At 42.3% G+C, this 19,731-nt stretch overlaps 1 protein-coding gene across 1 annotated transcript; it reads left to right on the top strand.

Moving 5' to 3' along the window:
* Positions 1-804: 804 nt before the first annotated feature.
* Positions 805-13,826, top strand: LOC128741367 (protein slowmo). Its single transcript, XM_053837145.1, has 4 exons — positions 805-1,029; positions 1,678-1,843; positions 11,799-12,104; positions 12,183-13,826. The coding sequence occupies exons 1-4, from the start codon at positions 998-1,000 to the stop codon at positions 12,321-12,323; spliced, it is 645 nt and encodes a 214-aa protein (XP_053693120.1). The 5' UTR covers positions 805-997; the 3' UTR covers positions 12,324-13,826.
* The last annotated feature ends 5,905 nt before the right edge of the window (positions 13,827-19,731 follow it).

Below are 19,731 nucleotides of genomic sequence, written 5' to 3'. Positions count from 1 at the left end.
TATACGACCGACTTCGCAGCCAGCTGTTTAAGTACATGACAATTGCGGGGCTACCAGCAATTGCCTTTCCCTTTGCCTCTACCAGCCTTTCCCAGCTGAGATTCGAACATGCGGCGACTGGCTTATAGACGCCAGCATTATACCTCGACGCTAACTGGGAGGTAAATAAATATTGTGCTTTGCAGCCAGAGATGCCAGGTGATTTTTTTAAAAGTCTTCACGAATCAAGAAAAAATGTCTTCATTTGTCTTCTTTCGGCTTTCCGCTCATTTAAATTGCATGGTGAAGACATGTCTTCACACGTCTTCAAGTGAAGACATTTCACTTTTTTGTACCCAAAATGTCTTCAAAATGAAGACATGTCTTCACTTCTGGCATCTGTGTTTGCAGCTGTACCTGGATTAATCCAGATTATTTTCTCTAATGCCAATGTATATGACAAAACAAAACAGCAACATTGCAGTTGTCAGTCTTTCTCTTTCTTACTCACAGCATTCGCATTGTCGCGCTTTTTGTGCCAGTCGCACTTTTAGACTGCGGTGTCCAGTAAGGTGCAAAATGCGGGATATTTATTTAAAAATCTCTTTTAGTTTCGCAGTCGCGAATCGGCAACACTGGCTGTAGTAGTGCTTTAAGCAGCATTTCCAAAGGGCACCCATTTGACAGCTGACGGTAGACGCATGTTTTTTTGGATTACCCTGTTCGCAATTCCCACACGCACACCACGACGAAACCAACCTCGCCGAAAAGCGACAGAAAAAATCGGAAAAATTCACTTTTTCACCGATGCTGTAACGAGACGGTCGTGGTTTTGTGTTCCGTTTTTTCGTGAAAGTTTTCTTTCAGTTCCGATCCCGGTTGCGGATTCCTACTGGGTGGTCAATCGAGAAAAAACGGTTTCGCGTGTGTGTTTTCCATTTCGGATCTTTAATCGGGAGATTTTTTAGTTGATCCTTTGCTTTTGTGATAGATTACGGAAGCCTAGAAAAGTGAAACGATGAAAATCTGGACGTCCGAGCATGTATTCAAGTAAGTTTATACAGCTTATCTGACGGAAGGCTGAGTAGTTTTATGCTAGTATTGATTATGTAAAAGAACGGACCAACTGCGTCAGTCTAGAATGTTCCGGGTTTTCCAGACATGGAGTACCAGTGATTAGTGACGTGATGTCTAGCTGCGCCTAGCAACAGTAACGGGCCGTGGTTATGAATGACCTTTGGCCATGCTTCTTACCGCGACTCGATATACCTACTTTCGAGCTTGATTACGAAATTAAGTCAAACATTTTTGGCGTAGCACCAGTCGAATTAATAAAAGCATACGTGTGTGAGTGCCGTCGTTTGCTGGTGAAGGTTGTGAATTTCTTTGTTCCGTTCCGTCTTTGCAGCAGTCGGCGACGTCACCAGCTTAGCATGTGAGAATCTTAACAGCTGGTTGAATTGCGTTCACGCCAATCAGTGTATAGTGACTGTGACGAGGTTCTGTTGTTAAACAGAACATGAAGGTCCATGGGGGAGGTTTCCAAGATTTCGTGTGTAACAACAGGACGGTGTCATTGCCCTTGTCAGATTTTACTCAGCCAGAATTGAACTGAACACGCTCTTATCGATTATTAACAAATTGATTAATTAGATACTAATTGGCTCTGTTTGATTTTTCTGCTTCTTCCGTGCGTAGCCATCCATGGGAAACTGTGGCACAGGCTGCCTGGCGCAAGTACCCGAACCCAATCAACACAGCAGTTATCGGAACCGACGTAGTCGAGCGGCGTGTCGTCGATGGTGTCCTGCACACCCATCGGCTGGTCAGCACCAAGTGGTATTTCCCGCAGTGGGCTCAAAAGGTAAGATTAATAGTTGCGTAAATTGTATTGCAGTATCGCATTTGATAGTATAACCAATATATCCCGCATTTTGCACCTTACTGGACACCGCAGTCTAAAAGTGCGACTGGCACAAAAAGTGCGATACTGCGAATGCTGTGAGTGAGAAAGAGAAAGAGTGACAACTGCAATGTTGCTGTTTTCTTTTGTCATATACATTGGCATTATAGAAAATAATCTGGATTAATCCAGGTACAGCTGCAAAGCACAATATATAGAATGCCAGTGTCGCTGGTGTTTCATGGATATTTTGGTGGCAAACATGTTGCTGGTTCGTGTCTTGGATACGGGAACTACATTGTCAAATTGCCCAATAGAAAATTTTCCTGCCGACGAAATACCTTAAAACGACCAAATCGGGTGATTTATCCTACGTGATTTACGAAAAAGCAGAAAGATTTTTTATTGGGTTGCCTTTTTAGTTTGTCAATCAGATTCCCGTTTCGAATCGATCACTCACACATATGCGCATACAATGTAAATACATAATTTTCAAATGTGTGATGTTTACCACGAGCACTGCAGCGACACTGGCATTCTATATATGAAGTAATTTGCGGTTTCGTCACCAACGAGAATGACATTTGCTGAGGATCGCTTATGTAGGAGTGAGAGGGGAGCAAAGAGTGGAGGAGAGGATCCGGGAGTTTGGAATTTGATGTTGTTGATATTACTCCTACTGCAAACAGCCTCAGCGAGGGCCTCAGCTAATGTCAAAATTTCTTTATGTGTGTGCGTGGTGGAATACTTCATATTGATTCTACTCATTTGATAGTAGAATCAATATATATAGAATGCCAGTGTCGCTGCAGTGCTCGTGGTAAACATCACACATTTGAAAATTATGTATTTACATTGTATGCGCATATGTGTGAGTGATCGATTCGAAACGGGAATCTGATTGTCAAACTAAAATGCAACCCAATAAAAAATCTTTCTGCTTTTTCGTAAATCACGTAGGATAAATCACCCAATTTGGTCGTTTTAAGGTATTTCGTCGGCAGGAAAATTTTCTATTGTGCAATTTGACAATGTAGTTCCCGTATCCAAGACACGAGCCAGCAACATGTTTGCCACCAAAATATCCATGAAACACCAGCGACACTGGCATTCTATATATATTGGTTATACTCATTTGATCGACATATAGTTTCGTATATAAAGAATCTTATGTTTAGTTTTCTTTTATATTAAGAAAACAATAAAAATCTTATTTTTACGATTTCTGATGTAGAAAGACGATAATCTTATTAAATATTCTATTTGTGCTTTTGCAAGTTATCCCCATTTTCAAATATAAATGCTTTATAAGATATATGCCAATTAAAGATTGGAGTCCGTCTCTGGGCTTAGCGTTATTAACGTGAATAGTTCACTCCCAGTTGGCCTCGAGGTATTATGCTGGCCTAATCAGCCAGTCGTCGCAGGTTCGAATCTCGGATGGGAGAGGCTGTTGGAATCAATAGGATCGTAGCAACTGGCCCTGCAGTTAACAGCTGGCTGCAAAGTCTGTCGCATAAAAACAGGAGGTCAAGTTTCGATAACGGAATGTAGCACCTAGGCTTTGCTTTAGTTCGCTCTTAGGAAGTGATGGGGATGATTAGGACGCTTTTTACGCACAGCTTATGCGTGAAAACGACAACTGCTATAGATATGATGTTAAAATTGCGGAATATAGGCCATCAGTATTAAAACATTGAAAACGTGATCTCAGATAACCCGCGACAATGATGCCAACAACACGACACATGACTACAACGACAACATACCACAGTTTTGTTCGGCAAATCCATTCATTCGATCTCGAGCAACAAGTCGAACAAGAAGCAATTCTTCAACAAGATCGGGTCGCTAACGAATTTTCGGAGGAAATAAGAATAATTAATTATATAGGTAAGGACAGATTTCACAAAAATCAACACTTAGTTACGAACGAAATCGGCCCTAGATTAATTCTGGCTTCGTCGCCTCCAAAAATATAACTATACGAGGTACCTACTTCCGGCATAGCCTCCCATATCTGTACACCTGGAGAAAGACCACAACGCAATTCAACTTCGTGTCGACTGATGGGAGCACTTCTTGATTATCAACTTTAGAGCTTATCGTGGTGCAAAATTTGATTCCGACAGCTAACTTTTGATAGTTAAAGTGCATTCACGACTCCGTTGGTAACACTGTTCAGTATCGTCGCTTGTCGCGGGGCAATTTGGAACATTACAAGCTTTTTGAAGCCGCTATTGAGTACTTGTTAAGTCTTGAAGCAACACTACCGGCTCCTCTTACAGATTGTTAGAAAAACGTTAATAAAGCAGACATCAACGGCTCTGCGTTTGAACACCATGTTGACGTCTTTAAAATAAAGAAAATCCAACCGTTCGAGATGGCTACCTTGTGGAATTTCGGAAAAATTAGTGAAAGCCGGTGAAAAGAACCAGCCAATAAACACATTAACGAGACAATTCGACAAATACAGGTTAAACCATTGGAGCGGCGTCCCTCCAATGCCGAGTTAGTCCAGTTGTACGATGCCGATTAAGCTTATTAGAAGCAGAAGACTCTGTTGATAACGTCAAAGTCAGTTTTAGACAGCCTGTCATCTACAAAAACACTGGAGAACTCCCGCAAGAACAGTTAGCAAACCATATACATATATATGCATCAGTGTCGTCTTTAAGAAATATGGCTGCTGTAAGACCGTCGACTTTTCGTCGGACGCTGACATATTTCCTGAACGACTTGAGATTGCGTTTCAGTTCACGATCAATGTTGTTCAAATATTTGCAGAAGCAGGGACTACTTAACTTTTTGAGAGCCAGTAGATAGCGTCTAGGTCAAAGAGGTGGCGTTCACGTCATTCTCATATTCCGTCGCAGAGAAATCCGTATATTCTTATCTTATATCGTATATTCTTATAAGGTATGGTAAGCTTCACCGTTGTACTAAGTGCAGCACGGAAAATGGACAATGCTTGATGAGGACTTGTAATCATAGGTCTTTATCGGACGTCATGTGCTTAGTACTCCCTTTTGCAAGGTATGCGAGAACGGTGCATGAAGGAGAAGGATGAATCACGAGCTAAGATGCAATGGGCGGTACATGTGAGAATAACGCACAACTGGTGTTCGCCTCATTCGGCTGATATGTACCAGGTGCTCAGGTGCTCAACCTAACAAATGTGGGACGTTCGAGACACTGGAGACAGATAGCCGTGTACCGAGCATGTTGGTATAGCACTGTAAAGCAGGTGGAATCCTAATGAACATCACATCAGGATAAGTAGCTCGATGAAAGTCACGGTGTCATGGTGGACTGGTCAAATCAAGGACGAGAGTACCGCTGATTTTGTTCTAACCGTTCTAACCTACCGAGGACCCCATTGATCTCATTGATCATCTTGCGTTTGTTTCAGATGTGAAATGGTTCAACCAGACTAAAGTTTCCTCGCGGGAGCCGGAACGCTCCAGGAATGGCCAACGGATTGTCCAAGGCTAATCGAGTAGAGACGATTTCTAGATAGAGCTAAAGTCACCAAGCCGAATGAATTTGATCGAATTGCCAATTTTGCGTTTACTTCATGAGGAGACAACAAGGTAAAAGCGGAACAAGCAGCTACAACTAAAAAGCTCGTCGATTGATGCTTTCAAGAACAATAGAGTGATAATGTAGTGCTATTTAATATGAAAGATGTCTTGTAAGTTTGTTTGTATCTATGTAAAAACTGGGAAGTAGGAAAATACTAAAGACTGATCAGCTCAGAGATAGTTTATGCGAACTAGATCTATCATCTTTGGATGGGTCTTGAACAAATATAGACGAATCCGTGATTGTACGGCTATGGGATAATCGTTCAAGCCATATTGGTTGGTCCACACGACATAAAAATCATGGCTCGAAATATTTCATGCAATAGGGTGCTCGTCATCAGTCATCTACGAAGCCGTTCTTTAAATGACGATGTGGTGATGTTGAAGTCGAACAAATCTACCACCTCGTTGAAGTTTGCCGACGTGTAGCGAATGGGATCATGTTGCCCATACGAAACACTTCGATGGGGTAGAAACAGAAGATTCCTGGGCCTCAAATGCCTTTCCGGAGCGTACAAATTCAGTTACTGCAAAATACTTGGAGCATCATTTTCACCATGCAAAACTTTTGCCACAAATACAGCTTGTGCTTCGAATGGTCTTCGCTCCAAAGTCTGAATTCCGAGAAGCTGACAGCGCTCGGTGTATGCAGGAAGCTGGAATCGATTACGCCATGGCAGGAAACGTACAGCATATCGCACGAACTTCCGCTGCACGGCTTCTATTCTTGCTATCCAGTTCGCGTTGAATGGACACCAAACAACCAAGTTGGTCTCAAGAAGAGATCGCTCCAGGCAACAGTACAGCGATCGTAGGCACATAGGATCGCAAAATTTATCTGCTACCTTGAACATGAATCCAAGCTGCCTATTAGCCTTGGCAATTATTTCGTTGTAGTGTGGGCCAAATGTAAACGGAGTTTCTAATGTAACACCCAAATCACGAACCCGGTTTACTCTAGCTATGCTCTGACCACACATTATTGTGCAGTTAAAACTGATCGGGCTGGATTTACGATAAAATGAAATCACATTTCTCGATACAGATGGTTAGAAGATTACTGGAACACCACTGCAGAAAAATGTCAATCAAACGTTGAAGTTCCAAACAGTCAACAGTATCGTTAATAAAGAGCAACGGCCCGAGGTTACTGCCTTGTGGTATGCCGGAGAGATTCGTGAAATACTCCTGGTTTCCTATCCTCACGCAGAGCATTCGATTCAATAGATAGGATCGAAACCATCGTACAAGTGCAGAATTAACTCCAATTTTTTCCAATTTCACCAGTAGTATATTATGGCCAACCCGATCGAATGCAGCTTTCAAGTCAGTATAAACTGCGTCTATTTGGGCACCTATACTCATGTTTTGTAAGCAAGTTGCCGTGAATTGCACGAGGTTCGTTGCGGTAGAGCGTTTCGGGAAAAATCCATGTTGATCTGTTGACACGCATTGTTTACAGCTTGCGAAAAGAACGTCGTGTATAATGATTTCGAACACCTTTGAGCAAGCGCAAAGGGATGTTATACCTCTGTAGTTAATTATATTGCGCTTGTCACCTTTTTTATACACAGGAAACATAACAGAAATCTTCCATGTCGTAGGAAATAAGCACTGTTGAAGCAACGGACGTATAAAGCTAGCTGCGCTCCTTTTTAAAACACATGAAGAAATTCCATCAGGACCAGATGCAAACGAACATTTAACTTTATTGATTGCAGCTTCGATGCGACGAGCAGTTATTGCAGGTAGATTAAAATCCAACAGGTTGCTAGGAGTGCTACTCATTGCCGTATTGGTTTGCGCAATTGTAGCAACTGAGCTACGAACAACGTACATTTTTCCAACATCATGACAATCACATCCAATAAGGACTTGTCTTTAGGCAATCCTTCCTCCTTCCTCTTACTGTTGAACGAATGACCAAAAGATCTTTGGATTCAATCTAATATTACGCTGCATTCGATGCGTATATCGTTTGTACAAGTAGCGTTTATATTTGTGATACTGATTGCTGATACGATTAAAATTCTGCTTCAATAAAGCATCACGCAATCTGCAGTATTTACGTAGCGCCAGGGATCGCTGACGCTTGAGTTGTAGTAAGCGAAAGTTTGACCACGGTGGTTTACGCAACGGTCTCGGGGAGGGACATAATCCATAATCCTAAAAACCACCAATCGATTTGTGATATAGCATTACTCAAAGCATCGAAGTCGGTTCTGCGAAAGTCCAAAGAGTATCTTCGAACTGGACGGGTAAGCTTTGGTGAACCGTTATAGCCAGCGCTGGATGATTAGGGTCGAGCGGAACTAGTGGCTCAGCAGCTTCGAACAACTCGCACATACTCTGATTGTTAGTCAGTATCAAGTCAAGAAGACGATCGTTACTATTAGTCATGTAATTTGTGAAAGACTGTGTAAGTTGAACCCAACAAATCGAAACTGGCAGTAGAAATGTATGAATCGAGGTAGTCAATAGAAGGGGAATTGTTGTTTAAGCGAATCCACCGTAATCCAGACTGATTGTAGTCTCCAAACAGCAATGAGAGATCATTCGGCTGCAGACAAGATATAATAGAACCGATGGAGTTAATATGATTGTCGACAGCGTTGGCATCAGCTCGGCGATAAGGTGGCAAATATATTACACCAACATTGATTCTGTGAATTGGTGTTTTGATCATCACCCACAGCTGTTAGATTGTGTCGCAAATTGGTGTCGGGACAACATAACTAATCAGACGCGTTGAAACCGCAATCGAAACTCCACCTCTACGTGTCTTAGCGCTGTTAGGGCTATTACGATCACAACGGTATACGTTAAAATAGTTACCAAAGAGCTGCACAGAATTAATCTGAGCATCCAACCACGTTTCCGTCAATACAATGACATCGTAGTCATATTCAGAAGCCGCCAAGAAGAAATCATCGATTTTTGTCCGCAGTCCACGGACATTTTGACACAAAAACCGCAATCCAGGTACATCGTTGTCGAGTTGTTGACGGTTAGCAAGTAAATGTCTACAAGGTGCGGGGATATCAGGTGCCGAATTAATATTGATAGAAGAATACTTGCCTACACTAGCAAGCTGGAAGACCGCTTTTCCATTCTCAAACACAGGACCGGGACGACTGATGAGCGCTGGCCGCAGTGGCGCGACTGTGATGAGTAGATTAGGGGCTTCCAAAATGCTTGTTTCGGTGCGTCCCGGGCCAGATCCAATGGTGGCAACTAATTTAAAGGTGTCAGACGAGGATTCGTCAAAGGCTGCGAAGGAACCGACTGTATCGTACGTAGAATTTTTGATGCTTTCGGCCCCCAAAATTGCCGAAAATAAATCCCCTTCGGCCAGATGTTAGCATCAAGCGCAATTTTTTATGCTCAAGATCAAAGCCAACTTTAAAGGACACGAAAGCAAGCGATTTTATATCAGCCTCTCTTTTAATCAGCTTTCGAACAACTGGTTGCGCTCCAGGTACACATTCCTTAACTAGAGCCGATATTTCATCCTCAGACACATGCGGATCGATGCGTGATAGATACAGCCAAAATTTTTCCTCCGGTTGGGGCTGTATCCACTAATTTAGGAAAATTTTCGACGATGATTTCGAATGATTGATAAGTATAAACCATACAGAGCAGCAAACTTTGAACGCGGTTTTCTAGAAATCACTGTTTTATCACTTGGTCTAACTTAATACCAACCATATCTGACAGACCCCACGGGCAACGACATTCGTTTTAATGAACTCCGCTCGCTCTCGAACGTTTCTTATTTTTTCCGGCGCACCCCAAGGAAACACACTCGAACCATTGTTCTTCAATATTTTGAAACGACTTTTGTAAACGACTTTAGTGCACTTACGTCATCTCCTGTACTTTCGTTCGCCGACGATTTGAAAATTTGAATTAGATGACGGGCAAGCGTATACAAATAAACAAAGAGAAACATGATATTTCATTTGAACAAGATATTTTAGCTGAAAGATGACGTAGTTGAAAGTCTAAAGTGCAATGCAAAGCTTGTAAAGAAACATAACAACTACGTTTGCACTGCGTGGAAAGTTTTTTTCCCCAGTCGCTAAACTTGCAATGTTCCGAGTCGTTTTACACGTCGTTTGAACGTGATGCACCTGCAGTTCTTCGGTTTTCACCCCCATGGAAGTCAAAACGGCATTTCGGCGCCGGCGATCACAAAGAAACAGCTGCTCCAGACGGTGTAAATACTCCATCAGACACAACATGTCACAACTGGCCAAGTCATCATGTTAATTGAATAAATGTCCAAGGTGCTGGAATGACAAATTTAATTAAGGAAGCTGGTTTGAATTTGGGAAAGAGGTCGATGCAGGACTGCATTGTGGAAGCTACTTTTAATGGAAATCAAGTTAGATTGCAACCATATCATATTGAAAAACTACTGGCTCCTTTTAATCTGACAATCTGGATAATCCGGTCTTGTACTATGGTAGATTTGTGCTACCTAATTGATCGTTTGTAACAATCTGCCATGCCACATGCCATGGCAGTATCTGCAACGTGTAGATCGTTATGTTAAAGAAACAAAGGAACGAATCTTGCTTAAACAGATTGCAATCGCATAGCCATTGGAAGAGTATGCGCCCAATGGACGTAAGAGATAAGACATAATCTCTGTTCAGTTTCATATACAAAATTCTAATTTTATGATTCATAAATATGATTACTGTAATGTGATTCTGATGTTTTATAAAATTTAAGTTATGTTTAATAGGCCAATAATACGATCACCCATACTCGCTGTCAGCTACATAGAATCACACATTAAACTGCGGATCGTCATCAGTGACATCCTAATAGAACGATTGTGTACCGTTTGCTGCAGTAAATATATAACTGCGCTGACGCTAACACGAGCTGCGGTGTAATTTTCCAACGCCAGCTCGTGTGCTGATAAAAATACCTACGAGTTTGAAACTCGTGGGCCATCATCACAGGCAGGTCGACGGCTGCGGCACATTGTCGTCCGTAGCTGGCTGCTGATAGGACCACCGGCTACAATGCGCGTCATACTTACTGACTGTCTCTTGCTTGGGTGTCGTAAAATTTCTTCGGTCACAGGATGATATTTACTCACAGTTCACTGCCCATTAACAGATGACCAACAATAATTTTTGGTTACACTCACCGGAAAGCTTGCTCACTTGCCCGATTTCTACTAGTCGAAATTAAAGTTGATAAATTCGCACCTTCAGTTATTGACACAAACTTATTTACGTAACGCCGGACGGACGCACACGTTCACACGGTAGAAAAATAAAAGCGAAAAGCGGTACGATCTTGAAAGTTTCAAAATAACCGGCGACTTTGAAGACGGTCAAGGTTTCACTTTTAATTTCTATCAAATCACCTACTTTAGCGGCGAGGGGTGATTATCGTGACTAAACCACGATAGATATTCATACAACACAGGTGCAATTTTACCGCTTTTTAAAAACAAATGCTTGTGGCCAATTCCATAACAAAAATCACTGATAACATTTTCTACCGTCCGATCGGAGATAATCAGCTCACCGTTCTGTTGGTTAACGATATCAATTAAGCGTTCCTGTTTCTATATTAGTCAAATGTTTATTGTCTTTGTCGTGGAAAATTTTTAGCATTCATTGTGAGAGTAATTTCTACCTTGCATTGAATGCAATCTACAGCAAAAGCTGTAAATTGCTTCTTCTTCTGGAAGGTGGAAAGAACACGTGAATAACGTGAGCAAGCAAAGCACCTTCGGACAGAGAGAAAACCAACACCAAACACGTGCGCTTGGAAATCGGATTCCAGTAAATCGGTGTCAGCCGGCTGGACCAATGCCAAATCTTGTCGAATTAATCATTTTGGCAGTGGATCAGCAGGTTTGATGGAAGGATTTTTTTTGGCGAACTGGCTTTCTTTTATCTGTCGGTCTGATTTAGCTAAAAATTAGATTATTTCCTTATCAGTTTCATCCTTATCGGTCAGTGCAAAGGTATTTTCATGTAAATGTAAAACAAACTCGGAAAGGAAACTGCCCGATGCACGTGCCTGGATTATATGCTAGACTTGTTGCGTGTCGTTTTTTACAGTTCCGCATTACCCTTCTGACTTTTTTACTTCGCTCCATTAGTGCTGCTTGTTTGCAACTAAAATATCCCGTGCGAATGCTATTTTTAAGTTGACCAGCCATTTCTCAAGTGTTACGTATTCTGGCGACTTGCGAATTACATCACTTTTGCCTCTTACTCCATACAGCCTGCTGTCTGGGCGGTAATTGAACTAACGACTTTTTCTCTCCGTTTTCTCCCGATTCTTTCCAGCTTATTGGTTCGCCCAATGTATGCTACGCTAGTGAAAAGTCCACCGTGGATCCCAGCAAACGACTGATGACACTCAAGACGATCAATCTCACCTTCGGCAGTTTTCTTTCGGTGTACGAAACGCTCAGCTACGTACCACATCCGTCGGATCCGGAAAAGACGCTGCTCCGGCAGGAAGCGACCGTACAGGTCGAGGGCGTTCCACTGAACCGGTACATGGAGGATGTACTGACGAAAAACATCAGTACCAACGCGGGAAAGGGTCGGCAGGGTCTCGAGTGGGTGATAGGAAAACTGAACTTAGAGGTACAATAATCTGTTTTGCTTTTAAAGCTGTGCGCTTTGTAATCTAATTTGCAACCACCTATCCATTCCTTCTTTTAGATGAAAGATTTAGCCACCTCGGCAGCTAGTAGTACGAACGAAATCCTCACCCACACCAAGAAATCGCTGGACGATATTACCGATCAGGCACGGAAGAGTATGGACGAGCTCAGTGCGACAGCGCAGAAGATTCACATATAGTAACAAACGCTGCACGGCATCGCCCAACACTACTGCTAACACCGCCGGGGCAGCCGCCTCCTCTGCGGCTGGCTCCGCTAAAAGCAGCAGTTCTGCTGCTGCTTCTTCCTCCCCCCGATCGACAGCAGATACTACCAGTACCAGCAGCAACGCCAGCTCACGATCTAAAGCTACCACAGTCAAGCAATTCAGCTCAGCGACATCTACTGAAAACAGCACAGCAAGAAAAGCAGCCCCTTCTTCGTCATCATCATCGCCATCATCACCATCACCGTCATCATCCCATTCATCACCCTCCCCAACTAGTAGAGCCAGTACAATCCCGCCAACCGCTTCGACGTCCTGATTGTAGGCCAAATCGATTGATTGATTGATGGTGCATATTCCCCTCTCTAATTCGATCCTCCGCGAATGTGCTCTCGGCACATTTTGGCTATACAGTTTCTCGCTTCACTCACATCTCACAAAAACCGTGCGTAGAAGAAAGAAATTGTTTTGCATGCAGAGCGCACCACCCTAGGCAAAACTAAAATTGTGTTCCTATTTATTACACTACGTTTAAATCCGTTGTACAAATGAGTCTACTAATGATAATAGAATAATTGCTATAAAGCGTGTTAAATTATCTCTTATCACACTGCAGCAGCACAAAATTTGGATGAAATTCGATTTTTGTTTCGGCCCAACAAACAACCCGTACATGTTTTTGTGAATCAACCAGCGAGTCCTTTTGTGATCTTCAATAGAGTTTAACGAAAGCCTGCGAATTGTCTCAGTGGCGAATTAATAATATATATGCTTTGTTTTAAGTAGGATATCCGCGTTTAGAGTCAGTTTGAAAATCCCGGCAAGAAAGGTGATACCAATTTTAGTGCTAGAGTAAGCGAGTGGAGTCCGGCAGTGCTGTAGGGTGTAAATAGGCCTCTAATTTAACGGTTCGAACTAAGTTGACGTGACAATTTAGCATTAAAGAAAACCGCGCTGTTTTAGTATTATGAAAATGAAAAATTGCAAAAAAGCTAAAAAGTTTTCCAATTTAGTTTTTATCCGTTCAGTCTCATCATCTTTGGGAATAGCAAAAAAATTTCCGACGAATCTGCAGCTTTACCGCTGCAGCAGTAAGGGCAAAACCGCATAAAAGTAGCGCAAATATCTTTTGAATGAAAAAATATGATATCTTAGTATTAACACATTCCTGTTGTGAAAAGGATCAATCACTGCAGTGAAAGAGGGGTAGGTATTTTTTCCGTTCGATTTCGCTATAAAATTTTGGGGCGTACATACGTTTTTCGGCAGACGGAAAGAATGAATGCGCGTGAGGTGAACAATATTGATTAAGGATTAGCAATTTGCAGTAGATTATTGATACCATCACCATGAGAATACATACATAAATATATAACTATGACATACACATTTTTTCAACCGATAACATATGAATTGTTGTAATGTTTCAGAAGATGAGAGTTTAATTAAATGCAGCCGTGATAGCTAAAGTTTCAAACATATGATACATTTGGTTGTTTTGTTATTCATGTCCGAATCCGATTCAACGTAATCCAACCATATAGAAACTAATTTTTAAAAGAATCCTCGAATGATGACGTGAATTCGTCATTTTTCTTGCAACTCGATCTTGGGCCACTCGTCGTCAATTTTCCAGGCTACTCAGAAATCGTGTCTCTCGTTTCGATGCCCGCTCTTCGGATTACCCCGCTCAAGCGCGGTGTTGAAAAACGTGCAACATTGGCCACTTTGTCTCAACCCTCGTCGCCGAAAGCACTCGAGAGAGTCCCCGAGATGCACATAAAACACATCAATCAATCCAACGTAGCTCTGGTCAGTTGCGTCAGTTTTTCCGGAAAACCGTGTTTGTGCATCGTCTGTCGAAGTTGGTTTCAATCGACTGTATCGTATGCTGCTTTGAAATCAATGAAGATGTGATGAGTGGGTACATTGTACTCTCGACATTTCTGCAAGATCTGTCGGATAGTAGAAACGTGGTCTGTAGAGGCACAAGTCCCCATAAAGCGGTGTAACAGGAACTGGGAGAAAGCTTTGTTGGCGGCGTTTACCTGCGTTATGTCGGAATAGTTACAGCAGTCGAGCCGATCACCCTTTGTGTAGATAGGACAAACTCCGTCCATCTATTCTTCCGGTAGCTTCTTCTATTCCCAAATCCTGAAAATAATCCAGTGTAGAACCGTTGCCAACATTTCTCGGCCAAATCCGGTGACACAGGAAGTTGATGCGGGCCTTACAAGCCATTCGTAAAAATACCAGTTGCTTCCTGTATTGGTAATAATAATGTAAATACGGACCGGATCAATCGGCATAGACCAAGGCAACGAAAGGGGCTAACGATTGGAGGCTTGGAGCATGCAGAGACTGCAGGTCTCTTAATTTACTGGGAAATACCCTCATCCTTATCCGACTTATTGAGTGCCCATAAGTTCGACGTTGTAGCGCTCCATGAGTTATGCTGGAAGAAATGGAAGGGATATACGGTACATTCTTTTAGAAATGGATACCACCATTTACCAGAGCTGTAGAAATACACACAAGCTGAGTAGCTTGTTGAGCTTTTTTCGTAATGGGCAACATGTAAAAGTGCGTGATTGAGTGGCGACAAATCGACAGTCGTATGTCCAGGTTGGGGATTACAGGCCGTTTCTTCAACATCAGCATTATCAAGGTGCATACCCAACAAACACCGAAGCTGAAATAAAATGCTTCTGATTTGGTTACAGCTGAACTCTGAATACAGGTGGTAGACGCTGAATAAATTTAAACAAAGGCCTCTGTATTCTATAAGTGTTTAAGCAGCCAATGAATGCGCTGTAAATCAGCTGCTTCACATAACAGTGTCACAAGCAGAGAACCTGTCAATATTCTCAAAAATTATGCTATTACCAGCTGAATAAACGATCTGTCATCTTAATAAAAAGCCCTCCCAAGAACCATTTATGCGCTGATAAAACATTTTAGCAGCCATTATTATTCAGCCATCGCTGAATATGCATCGGCCTCTATTAAGCTCCATTGCAGCTACGAAGTTTCCCTCCCGTACCCTACAGCTACAAGCTAATTGAAAATGTATGTCGTCATCTTTCGGGAATTGAACCGCCATCTTCTGATCCATAAGCACTCACCGTATGATCCGCCCCATCTGCATCTGCAGAACAGACAGTGAAAATATCTTTACACTTGAAGTAGTCGATAATGTCGATAACTGACATATAAAGCATTGCATGCAGATATCAGTACGTTTTTTTTTCGACCCAGGTTTGACAGTGTTGTGGGGTTTGTTTTGATTACTTATTCGCAAGACCCAGAAACAAAAAAACTGCAAAAATGACAAAAATATATGTTGTGCAGAACTGATATAATTTTTCTGCTTCGGAAAAGTCAGGCATTTCCGGTTTCCGCAAACAAGTGGTACGAATTACAAGTAATAAACCCACTAGCAATAAAATTAGGTTACAAAGGAAATCAAAACAAAACACACAAGAACGTCAAACCAGAGTTGAGGTTAGGCACCGTGCAGAGGTTTATATTTTTGCTGCCAGTCGAATTGCGAAATTCTATGATCTGACAGTATATGTGCTGTGAGCCGAATGAAAGTTTGCTATTAGTTTGTAAAGCCACTTTAACACCCTTAAGCAGCTTTAAAGTAGTTTGAAAGCTGTGAGACTAGTGAGAGAGCCTCTACTGGTTTATAAAGCCACTTTAACACCTTTAAGCTACCGTAAAACGGTTTTATGTTTATGGCTGTTTAGAAGCGGATTGTTTAGCAGAAAAATCCGCTATTAAGCTTGCTTATTAGCTTTCGATGAAAGCTGGTTTGAAAAAACTTAAAGTAGCTTAAACATCGCTTGGTCAAACACCATTTGAGTGCTTACTTTATGCAGCTTGGATCGCCCTAAACCAACTCGTAAACAGCAATTGGTCTTGCTGTTTACGAGTTGGTTAAAGGTGATCCAATGTGCAAGATTTTTTCGAAAACAGCAACTGATGAAGTCTGCAAGTCGTAGGCGAAATACGTATCCGTCACGAATAAATAAAAATAGTAGAATTTATTTATTAAATGCTTGGAAAGTTTTTAATTTCAGGAGATGGCGGTTCAATTCCCGAAAGATGACGTGCATTTTTAATTAGCTTGCATATACGAATTCAAGTTATCCGAAATTTACAATATAGCATACGACGCCATAGCAAAATAAATACAACGCTTTCTATATTTTTTAAATTTTAAAATAGATTTTTTTGGCTGCATAATGGTTGATGAGACGTTGACTAAGCGACTGAAAAAGCATTGCAAAACTATTTCTCATTCTCGTTCGTTATTTAAAAACACGCAAAAGCCTCTATTAAGCTCCATTGCAGCTTTGAAAGCAGTTACCCAAGTAACAATTTCTGGCTGATCACACGGTTTTATAGCTGAATCTATTCAACCGGTGGCTGAACTATGGTTTAGTTCAAGAAATAAAAACGTTTTTTCAGCTCTTAAACATCTAAATCTGGTGATTTTATCAAGCTTCGGGTTTGCTAATAGCTGCTTTGAAGCTGTAATGTAGCTTAATAGAGGCTTTTGTGCGTTTTTAAATAACCAATTTGCGCAAAGCTAGAAACAAGGCGCACAGAGGCGATATAACTGCTTAACAGGTGTTTTTTCTGCCTCAAACGGAATAGGTTGTATAAGTTCTCCAATTTCGGCTGAATAAGTATTGTAGAATTGTTTATATAAATTTTATTCCATGCGGATTCAGCTAAACGGTCCTACTGACTCTATCAAGCAAGCACCGCCTAGCCAAGATTCGAACATGCGACGACTGGCTTGTTAGACCAGCATCGAAGCTAAGTGGGCGGTATACCTGGAGATCACCAAAATAGTCGGCCTCGCAAATCAACTACTAAAAGCTTACTGTTAATTGATGGAAAGCATTGTCGTGATTTCGTGAATCGAAGTGATTGGCTTCATGGTGTTTTCAACCAAACTTCGCTTTCAACCATTGCTGCTGCTAAGCAGTAAGTCCTTTCCGCTGCTGCTACTGTTGCTCCAGTGGATGCCCTTCCTACTGCTGCTGTTCCTCCAAAGTTCGTCACAAGAATGAGGTCTGTACGACCGGCTTATGTTTATATAGCATCGCCCGGCAGCATTCTTATTAGAATAATACTATTTTCCAATTGACGAGCAGTTGCCATGTTGGACTATATTTTGCAATGACAGTGTTGTCAGAACACATCAATGTGACACGATTATTTTTTAAATGCAATTCAACAAGTTTATTTATCATTATTTATAATGTTACTCTCATCTCCCACAGGTACTTCTCGGATATGATCGACGTTAGAGCCTATCGTGGCACAAACATCGATTCTGACCACCATTTTTTGATGGTTAAAGTGTGTCAAAGACCTTCCGATGCTAGCAACCATTCGGTACCGTCGTCCACCACTATACAATCTGAAACGACTCAAGTTAGCTGGAGTCGCTACTGAGTACGGGCAATGCCTTGAAGCTGCGCTGCTAAGTGAGGGAGAGCTAAGCGAAGCTCTTCTCGAGGACTTCTGGGATAGCGCTAAAGCTGGAATAGCGGAAGATGGCATTGGATTCGCTGAAAGGAGTCGACTTAAACCCAGTTTTTCCGGTATAAGAAGTGCCGCCAGGATGAAATGGAGTGCGAGGACATGGAACAGCTGTGTCGTTCTCCAAAAAACGGAGAACGGATAAAAACGGAGGGATCTTGTATGATGCACGTGAGATAATCGAAAGGTGCAAGCAGCACTACAATAAGAACCTAAATGGCGCGGAGAGGGAATACCAAGACAGCAGGCGTATTTTTTTGCCTGGCCCTATTTGGTCCTTGCCTCCACCCCATATGCATCTTTGGAGTGGGAGGGACGTTTATCTCTTGGATACTTAAATATAGTTACTTCACGATTCACGATAGTGACTTCATCAGTATGACGGATGATGGTGATGTGCCGACTTCCACAATAGGTGAAGTGATCGAAGCCATCAAGCAGCTCAATAACAACAAAGCGGCTGGCAGCGGTGCTTATCACGATAGACCCGGATAGGCTGCCTACCTGTTTGCAACTATCGAGCGATGCTTTCTCAGATCATTTTCCGGATTCTAGGGAAGTTATCAAGCCGGTTTTGTGGATGGGCGATCGACAACGGACCAAATCTTTGTGCTGCGATAGGGCCTCCAGAAGTATCGCGAATGAAGTCCCTACTTGTCCCCTACGATATAGGTACTATCGACCGTGAAGAGCTATGGAAAATTATGGACGAAAACGGCTTTTCCGGGAAGTTGACAAGATTGATTAGGGCCACGATGGATAGCAGTGCTGTGTGAGGATTCGCTCGGGCACGCTATCAAACCACGCAGGGGACTTCGACAGGGTATTTCCTGCCTCCTGTTCAACATCGTGCTAGAATGTGTTATGAAACGTGCGGGTTTTAACATGCGGGGCACGATCTTCAATAAATCTAGCGAATTTATCTGTTTCGCTCACGACGTAGACATTGTCCGGAGGACGTTCTAGTCGGTTGCTGAGCAGTATACCAAACTGAAACGTGAGGCAGTGAAGGTTGGATTTGTGGTGAATATGTCTAAAACCAAGTATTTATTAGCAGGAGGAACCGAGTGCGATCGAGCTCGCATAGGCAATAGTGTGGTAGTCGACAAGGATGAGTTAGAGTGGACCAGCTTGTATACCTCGGGTAGTTAATGATGTTGTACAGCAACTGTATTCTTGCCAGAAGTCGTGCTTACTACGGATTCCCCTAGACCTTAAGGTCTAGCAAGCTTCACCCTCGTACCAAATGTACCACAAAACGCTAATAAGACCGGTAGTCCGCCCATGAAACGTGGACAATCCTCCAGGAGACTTGAAAGCACAGGTCGTTTTTGAACATCATGTGCTTAATATAGCACCCATATCACGGACACGGACGCCATTTTTCCGGCCATGTTGGGATTCAGTACCGTTTCACCTTAATTGGTTACCGAGCCAGCATCGGAGCAAGAGCAGGTCCGCCAAAAAAACATGTTCGCTTTTTGAAAAAATCCACTGCTTCCTACATATGGATTAGGGAACACCTGAGAATCCATCATTCAGCAGTGTCCCGAGTGATGTACTCATTTAAGAAAACCTATATAGTCCAATGGCGGTCAGGCAGAGGCAAAAGACTGGAGCCAGCTGCCCTGGTGAAGACCGGGAAAGTGGTGAGTCTGTTCAAGCGAGCGCTAATAAACGGTAACTATTGTAACTTCAAATAAAACTGGTGCTAAGACTGTTCGCGCTCGAGCGAACCACCAACAACAATAACAGCAACAAGACACCGAACCATCGCTGCTAAATAAGCCACACCTTTTTTCACCGTCTTCCATTCTAC

The sequence above is a fragment of the Sabethes cyaneus genome, chromosome 3 (assembly GCF_943734655.1).
Source record: "Sabethes cyaneus chromosome 3, idSabCyanKW18_F2, whole genome shotgun sequence".
NCBI lineage: Eukaryota > Metazoa > Arthropoda > Insecta > Diptera > Culicidae > Sabethes > Sabethes cyaneus.
Note: the sequence above shows the minus strand (reverse complement) of the source record. Positions and strands in the feature narration are given on the sequence as shown.

What these genes read in the sequence shown, in the direction of transcription:
- LOC128741367 (XM_053837145.1), top strand. Translation starts at nt 998, where the DNA reads ATGAAAATCTGGACGTCCGAGCATGTATTCAA. An exon ending in ACGTCCGAGCATGTATTCAA is followed by an intron (nt 1,030 to 1,677) that starts GTAAGTTTATAC and finishes TTCCGTGCGTAG; the next exon opens with CCATCCATGGGAAACTGTGG. An exon ending in TCCCGCAGTGGGCTCAAAAG is followed by an intron (nt 1,844 to 11,798) that starts GTAAGATTAATA and finishes GATTCTTTCCAG; the next exon opens with CTTATTGGTTCGCCCAATGT.